This window comes from Entelurus aequoreus, linkage group LG14 (assembly GCF_033978785.1).
Source record: "Entelurus aequoreus isolate RoL-2023_Sb linkage group LG14, RoL_Eaeq_v1.1, whole genome shotgun sequence".
NCBI lineage: Eukaryota > Metazoa > Chordata > Actinopteri > Syngnathiformes > Syngnathidae > Entelurus > Entelurus aequoreus.
The window spans coordinates 49350371-49364203 of NC_084744.1; the positions used below are offsets into that span (position 1 = coordinate 49350371).

Consider the following 13833-nt stretch of genomic DNA (forward strand, 5'->3'; position numbering starts at 1 on the left):
GTTGTTCTTAAACTGTTCAACAATTTGCTCATGCATTTGTTCACAAAGTGGTGACCCTCGCCCCATCCTTGTTTGTGAATGACTGAGCATTTCATGGAAGCTGCTTTTAAACCCAATCATGGCACCCACCTGTTCCCAATTAGCCTGTTCACGTGTGGGATGTTCCAAATAAGTGTTTGATGAGCATTCCTCAACTTTCTCAGTCTTTTTTGCCACTTGTGCCAGCTTTTTTGAAACATGTTGCAGGCATCAAATTCAAAATGAGCTATTTTTTGCAAAAAATAACTAAGTTTCTCAGTTCGAACGTTAAGTATCTTGTCTTTGCAGTCTATTCAATTGAATATAAGTTGAAAAGGATTTGCAAATCATTGTATTTTGTTTTTATTTACCATTTACACAACGTGCCAACTTCACTGGTATTGGGGTTTGTACATATAACATTTTTCCAACGTCAATTAGTGGAAAATTCATTGTCATCATTCCTTTTGTGTGCATGTATTTTGGAAATTATATCTTGTTTCTTGTCGAAACGAAAAGGTCGGACTCAACTCAGCTCCAGCAGGTAAGGCGTGATGCAGCTGCCCAGCCGTGCCACCGTGTTGCATAGTCCGACCGCCGTGTTCCGCAGCACCGTCGGGTAAAGCTCGGTGGTGTAGGCGAACATCAGGCCGAAACCCGTGGTGATGGCGTACTTGCCCACCATCTCCAACAGGAGAGACAGGCTGGAATAACCTACAAGAAAAAAAAAACAAGGGCATGTCTATGAATGTTCTCATTCATCCAGGTCATTGGCATCTCAGTTGTGGACCAGATCTGACCAATCTAAATTTATGAGCATAAACTGATGAAGTCTACTCGGATGAGAGACAAAACGTCTTCTAAGACAAACCAAACAGTCCGGTTGCGATCGATTGAATGCCCTGAGACAATCAAGGGCAGGATGGATGAATGTGCAGCAATATGAAAGATGCTATGACTTGCACATTATGACCACAGGGGGTGCTGTTGGTTTCTGTCAAAGCTTCATGAACGCTCCCCAGGCTAATACAGTACTGTATGTACAGTATATACTGTACATATGTTCCGATGCATAGCAAAACAAGCACCACAACATAGTGCTATGTCATATATCCTGATAGAGGTCATTTTATCTACCAATAACGATGTATATCACAATATAGTATTTTGTTTATGTATTTTATATATTGTATATATTCAAATGGGTTGTATTGGTATAGTATAGTACCGCGATACTAATGAATCATATGAATCACACACACACACACACACATACACATTTAAGTTATACATAAATGGACAAGACAACAAGTATTTGTAGTTTTGACAGTGTATACTAAGGATTGGGCACCATTTACCTTACAACCGATACGGTACCGATTCCTGGTACTTGGGAATCGATACCGATACTCAATGGTACCTATATTTAGTACTTTTGTGTGTGTTGATAAATATGAATTGTTTTTTATAAAAAAATCTAATGTTTTATTAAAACATTTAAAAACTAGCTGATTACGCTAAGTGCCGTCTATTTGTTACATCTTGTTTCGTTATCACATTTCTGAGTCTCATTTGCAAGTATGACACTTTGCAGTTGCAATTCCGTCTTTGCTAATTGTAGATTTTTGTTGCACCCTAAAAAGTGTTCATACTGTATTGTAAGTATTGTACTAAGTATGCACCAACGGTAAAGTGCATGTTTTGCAGATTACCGTTGTTTGGTTGGTATATGACTTTTTAATCCAAAATCCAAATCCACACCAAACAAACTCTTTTTGGCACCATTGTTTAGTATTGTAGCTATGATTAGCTAAGCTTCGGGCAGCATTACCACAGGGGCTCAAAAGCGCACGTGATTTTGCAATGCATTGTGGGGGCACGGTAACCCATACTTGCCAACCCTCCCGGATTTTCCGGGACACTCCCGGAATTCAGCGCCTCTCCCGAAAACCTCCCGGAAGAAATTTTGTCCCGAAAATCTCCCGGGATTCAGCCGGAGCTGGAGGCCACGCCCCCTCCAGCTCCATGCGGACCTGAGTGGGGACAGCGGCGACAGTCTGTTTTCACGTCCGCTTTCCCACGATATAAACAGCGTGCCTGCCCAATCACGTTATAACTGTAGAATGATTGAGGGCGAGTTCTTGGTTTCTTATGTGGGTTTATTGTTACGCAGTTTCATTAACATCCTCCCAGCGCGGTAACAACACACAACAACAGCAGTCACGTTTTCGTCTACCGTAAAGCAGTTTGTCTGCCATAAACAGCAATGTTGTGACACTCTTAAACAGGACAATACTGCCATCTACTGGATAGCCTCCGGAACACTGAAATTCAAGTATTTCTTTTATTTATATGTATAATAAAATATATATATATATATATATATATATATATATATATATATATATATATATATATATATATATATATATATATATATATATATATATATATATATATATATATAGCTAGAATTCACTGAAAGTCAAGTATTTCATACATAACATACATATATATATATATATATATATATATATATATATATATATATATATATATATATATATATATATATATATATATATATATGTATGAAATATATATGAAATACTCGAGTTGGTGAATTCTAGCTGTAAATATACTCCTCCCCTCTTAACCACGCCCCACCCCACCCCCACCCCCCACCTCCCGGAATCGGAGGTCTCAAGGTTAGCAAGTATGCGGTAACCATTTTTGTTGGCCAAAGCTTCTGATTACATGTCTGTATTGTACCTGTGGTAATGTGAGAGAGAGCAATAAACTGGATTAAAATAGATCGTACAATGAAAAAATCAAGGGACCATATATTTACCAAGTTTTGTCTATTTAGTTACTCAATATGGGTTCAAAAAAGCCAACAAACCAGTCTGGAAAGAAGGAGGGACTTTTAAAGGACTATTTGCGAGGAGTAGGCCACTGACTTGGGCGTTGGCGTTGTTAGCTTTGACTAACTTGTTTATTTACACAAATGTCGTACCTTGCGCTGTGTCAACCTGTCTTTGGGATCACTTGGTGTGATCAGAAACGCTTTAGATATGTCCAAACTCTCACAGTCTCGCTGTGTAGCTTTGTGTTGCTAGACAAATGCCTTGAGCTAGCGTTTTAGCTAGTTAGCCTATATTTATATATATATATATATATATATATATATATATATATATATATATATATATATATATATATAACACAGAGGCTATTTCATCCCTATAAGCCTGTTTTGCAGGTTTCCCTGCTCTGCAGGGGAGTTTTTCTCTTATAGTCCACTCTACCCGGTATTGAGCACTGTATTGGCACTCAGCATTCTGCAGTTCAAAAGTTTGGGGTCACCCAAACAATTTTGTGGAATAGCCTTCATTTCTAAGAACAAGAATAGACTGTCGAGTTTCAGATGAAAGTTCTCTTTTTCTGGCCATTTTGAGCGTTTAATTGACCCCACAAATGTGATGCTCCAGAAACTCAATCTGCTCAAAGGAAGGTCAGTTTTGTAGCTTCTGTAACGAGCTAAACTGTCTTCTGAGCCAATGAGCAAACACATTGTACCATTAGAACACTGGAGTGATAGTTGCTGGAAATGGGCCTCTATACACCTATGTAGATATTGCACCAAAAACCAGACATTTGCAGCTAGAATAGTCATTTACCACATTAGCAATGTATAGAGTGTATTTCTTTAAAGTTAAGACTAGTTTAAAGTTATCTTCATTGAAAAGTACAGTGCTTTTCCTTCAAAAATAAGGACATTTCAATGTGACCCCAAACTTTTGAACGGTAGTGTATATCTATATATATATATATATATATATATATATATATATATATATATATATATATATATATATATATATATATATATATATATATATATATATATATATATATATATATACCGTATTTTTCGGACTATAAGTCACAGTTTTTTTCATAGTTTGGCCGGGGGTGCGACTTATACTCAGGAGTGACTTATGTGTGAAATTATTAACACATTACCGTAAAATATCAAATAATATTATTTAGCTCATTCACGTAAGAGACTAGACGTATAAGATTTCATGGGATTTAGCGATTAGGAGTGACAGATTGTTTGGTAAACGTATAGCATGTTCTATATGTTATAGTTATTTGAATGACTCTTACCATAATATGTTACGTTAACATACCAGGCACGTTCTCAGTTGGTTATTTGTGCGTCATATAACGTACACTTATTCAGCCTGTTGTTCACTATTCTTTATTTATTTTAATTTGCCTTTCAAATATCTATTCTTGGTTTTTGGGTTTTATCAAATAATTTTCCCCAAAAAATGTGACTTATACTCCAGTGCAACTTATATATGTTTTTTTCCTTCTTTATTATGCATTTTCGGCCGGTGCGACTTATACTCCGGAGCAACTTATACTTCAAAAAATACGGTATGTATATGTATATATATACTGTATATATGTATATATATATATATATATATATATATATATGTGTATATATATATATATATATATATATGTGTATATATATATGTATATATGTATATATGTATATATATATATATATATATATATATATATATATATGTTTATGTATATTTTGGCAGGGAAGAGAGCCACAGGAACAATGTCTGCATGGCGTCGGACTTGCAGTGAGGAACTCCTTACTCTCCTCAACTGAACCACCAAATGGAGGCACAGAACGCATACTTTCTCTTCGCCCGTCAAGTGCTTCAGGTCCAGTAAACATCCTGAGCATTTATGCTCCTACTTTTTGCAGCTCTGCAGAGGCAAATGATCAGTTCTACAATCATCTGGACTCTATCATCACTGACATTCCTTTCACTGAGCACCTGTTCTTACTAGGAGACTTCAATGCTCGAGTGGGATCAGCCCATGACTTCTGGCCCAAATGCATTGGACACTTTGGCATAGGAAAACTAAACGAGAATGGACAGAGGCTACTAGAACGTTGTTCTTACCACCACCTTTGTATTACCAACACATTCTTCTTGACAAAGCCACATCACAGGGTTTCCTGGAGGCATCCCAGATCAATAAGTCAGCATCAACTAGATCTAATCATCACAAGAAAATCGTCAATGAACTGCGTTCAAATCACCCGCAGCTATCACAGCGCTGACTGTGACACGGACCATTCACTGATTGGCAGCAGGGTGCGTCTTCAGCCCAGACGGATTCACCGTACAAAGCAGAAAGGTCGCCCACGCCTACATACTGCCAAAATGCATGCCCCCGACCTACGTGAATGCTTCGCCGAGTCCATCGAAAATGCACCTCAGGACTGCCCTGCTGGTAATGCTGAAGAACGATGGAACTACATCCGCGATGCTGTTCACAGCACAGCCATGGCCATCTATGGTAAGAGAGAAAAGAAGAACCCAGACTGGTTTGTCGCTGGGCTTGCAGAGATGCAGCCCATTATCAAAGCCAAGAGAACAGCCCTAATGAGTTATAAGAACGATCCATCTGCAAAGACACTTGAGGCTATCAGGAAGACAAGAAATAACACCAAACGCATTGCAAGGCAATGTGCTAACAGCTACTGGCTCAGCCTCTGCGAGAGTATCCAACTGGCTGCAGATAACGGTAATTCTCGTGGCATGTATACAGGTATGAAGAAAGCTTTCGGACCAACTACCAAGAAGGTAGAGCCACTGAAATTCTCCACTGGAGAAGTCATCACAGACCGTGGGCTCCAGATGGAAAGATGGGTCGAGCACTACCAGGAACTCTACTCCCAGGATATTGCAGTCAATGACACTACAATTGAGAACATCAAGAACCTACCTGTCATGGATGATCTCGACAAGCTCCCAACCTTAGCGGAGCTCAAGAAGGCAGTCAACTCCCTTACCTGTGGAAAAGCTCCAGGGAACGACGGCATTCCCACTGAGATCATCAAGAACAGTAAGGCCCATCTTCATGAGCTTCTATGTCAATGCTCGGATGAAGGAACAATTCCTCGGGATATGCGTGACTCAAACATCATCACACTGTACAAAAATAAAGGTGATCGGAGCGACTGCAACAATTACCGTGGAATGTCCCTCCGAAGCACTGTCGGGAAGACCTTCGCTAGAGTGTTACTCAACAGACTGCAATTGCTTGCGGCAGTGTATATCCAGAATCGCAATGTGGATTCAGGTCGGGGAGATCGACCATTGACATGATATTTTCTATCAGACAATTACAAGAGAAATGCCGTGAGCAGAGACAACCATTGTATATCGCCTTCATCGACCTTACAAAGGCCTTCGATTTAGTTAGCAGGAAGGCTCTCTTCAAGCTTTTGCACAAGATAGGCTGCCCACCAAAGCTGCTGAAGCTGATAACATCATTCCATGAAGATTTGCAAGGAACTATCCAGTATGACGGCTCCGCTTCAGCCCCATTCCCAATTGAGAATGGAGTGAAGCAATGATGCGTGCTTGCTCCTACGCTCTTCGTAATCTTCTTCTCGTTGCTATTGTCAGAAGCATTCAAATCATCTGACGATGGTGTTTACCTGCACACAAGGAGTGACGGGAAACTTTTCAATCTCGCACGTCTCCGGGCAAAGACTAGAGTGCGTAAAGTCCTCATCAGAGAGATGCTCTTCGCAGATGATGCTGCTCTGGCCTCACCATCAGAGGAAGCACTACAGAGGCTGATCAACAGCTTTTCTGATGCATGCAAAGACTTTGGCTTAACTATAAGCCTCAAGAAGACCAACATTATGGGACAAGGTATGCGCAACATTCCAAGGATCTCCATTGGAAACCACACCCTGCAAGTTGTTGAGAACTTCACCTATCTTGGCTCAACCATATCCAGCAATCTCTCTCTCGATGCCGAGCTCAACATCCGCATCGGCAAAGCATCTACAACGATGGCTAGAGTCTCCAAGCGTGCTTGGGAGAACACACTGCTAACCATCAACACGAAAATGAAGATCTATCAAGCCTGTGTTCTCAGCACTCTACTTTATGGCAGTGAGTCATGGACCTCGTATGCACGCCAAGAGCGCCGTTTGAACTCCTTCCATCTTCGGTGCCTAAGGCGGATTCTGGGAATCAAATGGCAGGATCGCATCCCAAATAAGGATATCCTCGAGAAAACAGGAATGAAGACAATCTTCGCTCTCCTTACACAACGACGTCTGAGATGGCTTGGCCATGTAAGTCGAATGGATGACACTCGCATTCCAAAAGACATCCTGTACGGAGAACTGGCCTCTGGAACAAGGGCTGTGGGAAGACCTGTCCTTTGTTTTAAAGATGTGTGTAAGTGTGATATGAAGGCCAGTGACATCAACCCATTAAACTGGGATGCTTTTTTAGCTGAACGTGGGAAATGGAGGAAGTTAGTGAAGGAGGGCGTACATCAGAGTGACTTAAGAAGAGTAAGACAGTGGGAGGAGAAGCGTGAACATAGAAAGCGAACACTCACACCCCCACTGAATCAACCAACAATACAATATGTATGCAGGAACTGTAACAAAGCATGCCTGTCAAGAATTGGCTTATATAGTCACAACAGGCGTTGCACATGAATTGACATTTGAGCGCAAAACTCTATTGTCTCTCGAGACAAACAGATGCCAGTAATATATATATATATATATATATATATATATGTTTTTATGTATGTATATGTATATGTATATATATGTATGTACATGTATGTATATATATATATATATATATATATATATATATATATATATATATATATATATATATATATATATATATATGTATATGTATATGTGTATATATATATATGTATGTATGTATGTATATATATATATATATATATATATATATATATATATATATATATATATATATATATATATATATATATATATACAGTATATATAGTGCCTCGACAGGATCACCACCTTATCGTGGTGAGGCACTTTGCGCGTCTCCATGACCCCTAGAGCTATGTCGGTTGGAGTCTCGCACTCCTGGCAGGGTCACCCAAGCCGAACAGGTCGAAGGGTAGAGACCAGACTAAGAGTGATCCCAAACCACGAGACCTCAACGGCAGAGCAGGCGGAGGGCGGTGGGTGTGAGAACCACCACAACGGCTGCGAAGGCGGAAGAAGGCACCCCACAGCCATGTGGGTTAAACCGGGAGGCAGTATGGCTATGGGAGTAAACCCCAAAGGAAAAATCTGTGCTCCGGGGACACACACATGGGCAGGTTTCCAGCAGACCGGATCTCTGGCTGACTGGATCTCTGGCAGTCCCCTGCAACTGTACTCACCTGAAGGTCGTCTCGAGTTTCTCTCGTGCCACTGGAATATGGTGGGCGTGGCCAAGAATGTGGGGGAAGGAACTGCGCGCACCATCCCTCACACAAATACACTCTTTGCGCAGGCTTCAGCTTCTTCCGAAAAGTCCTCGGCGACAGGATAAAGCGACGGGGGCAGGTCAAGGATGTGACTGGAACCTCCTAGGTTGAATCCTGCACATCTTGGCCGTTGTGAAGATTGGGATCAGGAACATGATCTTCCTTCGGCAGCTGCCCATGTGACTGAGCAGCCCTATTTAGGGTCTGCACTGCTCACCCCAAATTGGGGAAGGGTCTGTAAAAGGTGACCCAAAAATGTTTTGTTCCTCACACGTGGGTGGTAAACAGCAGCCACCAAAGCATCCCCTACTGCGGTCGAAAACATAACAAAGGAAAGCATAAGACTATACACCTGGCTACCTGGAATGTCCGCACCCTCCTCGACACGCAGGATGGGACGGAGAGACCTCATAGACGGACGGCGCTCATTGCACATGAGCTCAAGAGATACAATGTCGACATCGCAGCACTCAGCGAAACTCGGTTGTCGGGTGAAGACTCCCTGACAGAAGTCGGTGAAGGCTATACCTTCTTCTGGAAGGGTCTTCTGGAAGGGTCTCTCGGAAGGCGAACGTAGGCTCCATGGAGTTGGCTTTGCTGTAAAAAGCAAACTACTCAATAACATGAGAAATGTTCCTCAACACGAAGGTAAAAATCTTGTGTTTCTCTGAAACCAAATTTGATCAAAGTATTTCTGACTCAGAGATAGAAATACAAAACTTTTCGGTTATCAGAAAGGATAGGAATAAACACGGTGGGGGCGTTTGTATGTATATTCACCAGGATATTAAATACATAACTCGCACTGATCTTAACCACAATGACCTGGAATCTGTGTGGGCGGAAATCAAATTTAAAAATGCTAAGCCGGTACTAACAGGGACTGTTTATAGACCCCCTAATCAGAGTGATTTCTATGGGGCTTTGGAAGAATGCTTGGCGGGGACAGACAACATGGAGAAAATTATAACTGGGGATCTGAACACAGATATTCAACGCAAAGATGCGCCTGTCTTCAGATCCTTCAGCAAGTTTTGTAATCTGCACGGTCTTTCCCAGCTAATAGCGCTACCCACAAGGGTGTGTGATTCCACCCAATCAACCATAGATCTCATTCTCACTTCAGACCGGCCTAAAATAAAAAATAGTGGAGTCATGATCTGTGGTCTTAGCGACCACTATTTAACCTTCTGCACCCGTAAAATAGCTAAACCTAAAGCCAATGGCCACATAACAGCCCAATCCAGATCCCTCAAAAATACTCCAATGACAATTTCAATTTAAAATTAGATGAGTGGGACTGGTCCCCTGTGCTCGCGAGCAACCTGGTCGATGTCGCTTGGGATCGCTTCAAAACGGCGTTCCTAAAGATACTAAATGACATGGCTCCCGTTAAAACAGTCAGGATCAAAGCCCGCTCGGAACCATGGATGAATCCGGACCTATTAGCTGCCATAAAAGACAGAGACAGGAAATACTCTGAATACCAAAAATGTAAAACAGAAGTAGATAAACAACCCAATAATATCAACCTCAAATTACTCCTTTCAACTCTCAAAAAGCAATGCAATAAATTAAGAAATAAGTCAACCAACCTGACTAAATCCTTAAAAAAAAATTACATTAACGACAAAATAGAGGAAAACACGAATAAGCCACGTGAGCTCTGGATAATTCTCAACAACCAGCTTCCTGGTTGCAGCCAGAAACTTAAAACAAGACTCACCAACATCAGCATCAAGGAGGGTGACTCCCTCATTACAGACAAAATGGAGGTAGCTAGCAGACTTAACATCTTTTTCACCAGCATAGCCGCAACTCTTGTCAACAAGCTGTCCCACCACTCTGGTCGCTTTGGTGTAGAACACATTAAAGCCTTCTACAGAAAGCTAGGAGTATCCAACGATGATTTCAAATTAGAAATGGTCACAGCTGATGAGGTGTTTAAAAAATTGAGCGCGCTCCACCCTAACAAGGCCACCGGCCTTGATAATATTCCCTCCAGATTCCTCAGGGACTCTGCCTCCATCATTGCCCCGATCATCACGCACATAATAAACCTATCAATTACACAAGGCCAAGTACCAAAAGATTTTAAGATAGCAAGAGTAACTCCCCTCTTTAAAAAAGGAAGCAAATTGGAACCTGGCAACTACCGACCTGTTTCTATTCTCAGCTCCATTTCGAAAGTAATGGAGAAAATAGTTTATGAACAGGTCGATAGTTAACTTGCCACTAATAAACTCATGTACAAATTCCAATCCGGCTTCAGAACTAACCACTCCACTGACACATGCCTTCTCTATCTGACCGACCACATCAAACATGAGGTGGACGCGGGCAAATACTGCGGCATGGTCATGCTGGACCTTCAGAAGGCCTTTGACACCGTTAACCACGCTATACTGTTGGATAAGCTCAGGGCAATCGGATTTAACAAAACCTCTTGGAGCTGGATGCAATCTTACTTGGAGGGGAGGGAGCAGGTGGTAGAGGTGAACGGCACCGTGTCCCCCCCCCCCCCCCCCCCCCCCCCCCCCCTCTTGGTGAGCTGTGGAGTCCCCCAAGGCAGTATATTGGGACCTTTACTGTTCCTAATATACATAAACGACTTGTCATCGGCATGCGACTGTGAATTGTTTTTGTTTGCGGATGACTCTGCCTTGCTGGTATCCGGCAAGGACAAGTCACAGGTGGAGAAAATCCTCAGTGCTGAGCTCTGTAGAACTTGCACCTGGCTCGCTGACAACAAGCTATCCATCCACTTGGGTAAAACAGAATCCATCCTGTTTGGTCCCACATCAAACTTAAGAGAGTCAATGACTTCACCATAAAAGTAGGTGACAGTGTCATCACCACAGGAAAGATGAGGTCACCTACCTAGGTTCCATTCTAGAGGCTAACCTTTCTTGTGATAAAATGGCAACCAAGGTAATCAAAAAGGTTAACCAACGAACGAGATTTCTCTACAGAATTTCCTCTCTGGTCAACAAAAGCACCATGAGGATTCTGGCGGGAACTCTCGTTCAACCCTTTTTCGATTACGCATGCACCTCCTGGTACCCTAGCACCTCCAAAACCCTCAAATCTAAACTTCAAACATCTCAGAACAAGCTAGTCAGGTTACTTCTAGACCTCCACCCCAGATCCCACCTCACTCCTACCCACTTCTCTAAAGTGGGCTGGCTCAAGGTGGAGGACAGAGTTAAACAACTTGCACTGAGCCTAGTCTATAAAATCCGCTACACCTCCCTGATACCGAAGTACATGTCAAACTACTTCCTTAACGTAAATGACCGCCATAACCACAACACCAGGGGGTGCTCCACTAACCACGTTAAACCCAGATTCCGAACTAACAAAGGTCTTAACTCATTCTCTTTCTATGCCACATCAATGTGGAATGCGCTCCCAACAGGTATAAAAGAAAGGGCATCTCTATCCTCCTTCAAAACCGCAATAAAAGTTCACCTCCAGGCAGCTACAACCCTAAACTAACACCCTCCCCGGATTGCTAATAATCAAATGTAAACAATCAAATGCAGATACTTTTTCTTATGCCTTCTGATCTCTCTCTCTCTCTCTCTCTCTCTCTCTCTCTCTCTCTCTCTCTCTCTCTCTCTCTCTCTCTCTCTCTCTATGTCCACTACTTGATGTCCATACCCCCCCCCCACACACACACACCCCTGATTGTAAATAATGTAAATAATTCAATGTGATTATCTTGTGTGATGACTGTATTATGATGATAGCATATATGATAGTATATATCTGTATCATGAATCAATTTAAGTGGACCCCGACTTAAACAAGTTGAAAAACTTATTCGGGTGTTAGCATTTAGTGGTCAATTGTACGGAATATGTACTTCACTGTGCAACCTACTAATAAAAGTCTCAATTAATCAATCAAAAACATCCCAGAGTCCCCCCAAGGCATCAGTGAGCGGCTCATGGACCTGGCGTATCCCCCTGGTGAAAGGCCGGTTTGCTACGCTACTCAGTGCGTATGCCCCTACCCTGGATGCTGATAGTAACATCAAAGATGCCTTCTACGAGTATCTTGCGGCTGACCTCTACATTACCTTTATTGACCTCACCAAGGCCTTTGACACAGTTGACCGTGATTTGCTCTGGAGCATCATCAGGAAGTTTGGTGCCCCCCCCCCCCTCCCAAGTTTCTCAGCATCCTAAAACAGTTTCACGAAGGTATGCAGGCCAGGGTACTTGTAGGCAGTGAACAGTCGCCCTCTTTCCCCGTGAAAGTAGGGGTGAAGCAGGGGTGTGTACTGGCCCCAGCGATCTTCAATCTTTTTCTGGCAGCAGCCACACTCCTATTCCGCCAGTCCATCACGAAGGAGAGTGGTGTCTCCATCGAGTTTCGCCTGGATGGGAGCCTATTCAACATCCGGCGCCTACAGGCAAGGACGAAGATGGCAAGCACCAACATCCAGGAGCTGCAATATGCAGACGACTGCGCACTCCTCGCCCACACTCCTGATGCCATGCAGCATGCACTAGACACCATGTCATCAGTCTACCGCTCACTAGGTCTGGTGATCAACATCCAGAAAACAGAGGTTCTCATCCAGGAGAGGTCCCCATCCCCTACACCCCCTGTCTTTACCATCAGCGGCACACCCCTCAAGCTCGTTGAGCAGTTTTGCTACCTTGGCAGTACTTTGACCCCAACATGCCAGATCGATGATGACATCCAGGCTCGTATCAACTCAGCCTTCTCTGCCTTTGGAAGACTGCGCTCCCGGGTGTTTGAAAACAACCACCTTCGAACCTCAACGAAAGTGTCAGTCTACAGGGCGGTGTGTGTTTCAACTCTGCTGTATGGGTCAGAAGCCTGCACAATATACCGCAGACACATCCGCTGCCTTGATGCAATTAACATCAGATGTCTCCAACGCATTCTTGGCATCACATGGCAGGACCGAGTTCCTCATACGGACATCTTATAGCGCAGAGTCCATAAGCATAGAGGCCACCCTGGCACAGCGACAACTCCGGTGGGTTGGTCACACCATCCGGTTGCCAGGACACCGATTGCCTCGTCAGATGCTTTATGGTCAGCTCCTTTCAGCCAGCAGAAAGCCCGGAGGACAAAAGCTGCAGTACAAAGACCAACTGAAAGGGATATTGAAGAGGTGCAACATCAAACCCCACGAACTTGAGACAGCTGCAGCCAATCAATCGCTGTAGCGTTCGCTGTGCCATGACGGGGTCATGTATCTGGAGGAGTATCGGAACCAACACCGGAGGGATCAGCGGAGGCGAAGACACCACCCTGCAGTTCATCCCAGCCCCCTGATCCAGGCCTGAAATGTCCCCACTGTGGCAGGACGTGTGGTTCCAGGATCGGACTTCATAGTCGTGGCATCGTCGCCAGCAACGATAGCCACCGACCAGAGCAACAAAATGG

General features: G+C 43.0%; 1 protein-coding gene across 1 annotated transcript in view; it reads right to left on the bottom strand.

Annotated features, from left to right (window-relative positions):
- LOC133664983 (solute carrier family 22 member 4-like) overlaps nt 1-13833 on the bottom strand; it is a 34958-nt gene that overhangs the window by 1586 nt on the left and 19539 nt on the right. The window contains exon 9 of the mRNA XM_062070100.1: nt 550-732. Within this exon, the coding sequence (XP_061926084.1) occupies nt 550-732 (183 nt within the window). The remainder of the gene's footprint in view (nt 1-549; nt 733-13833) is intronic.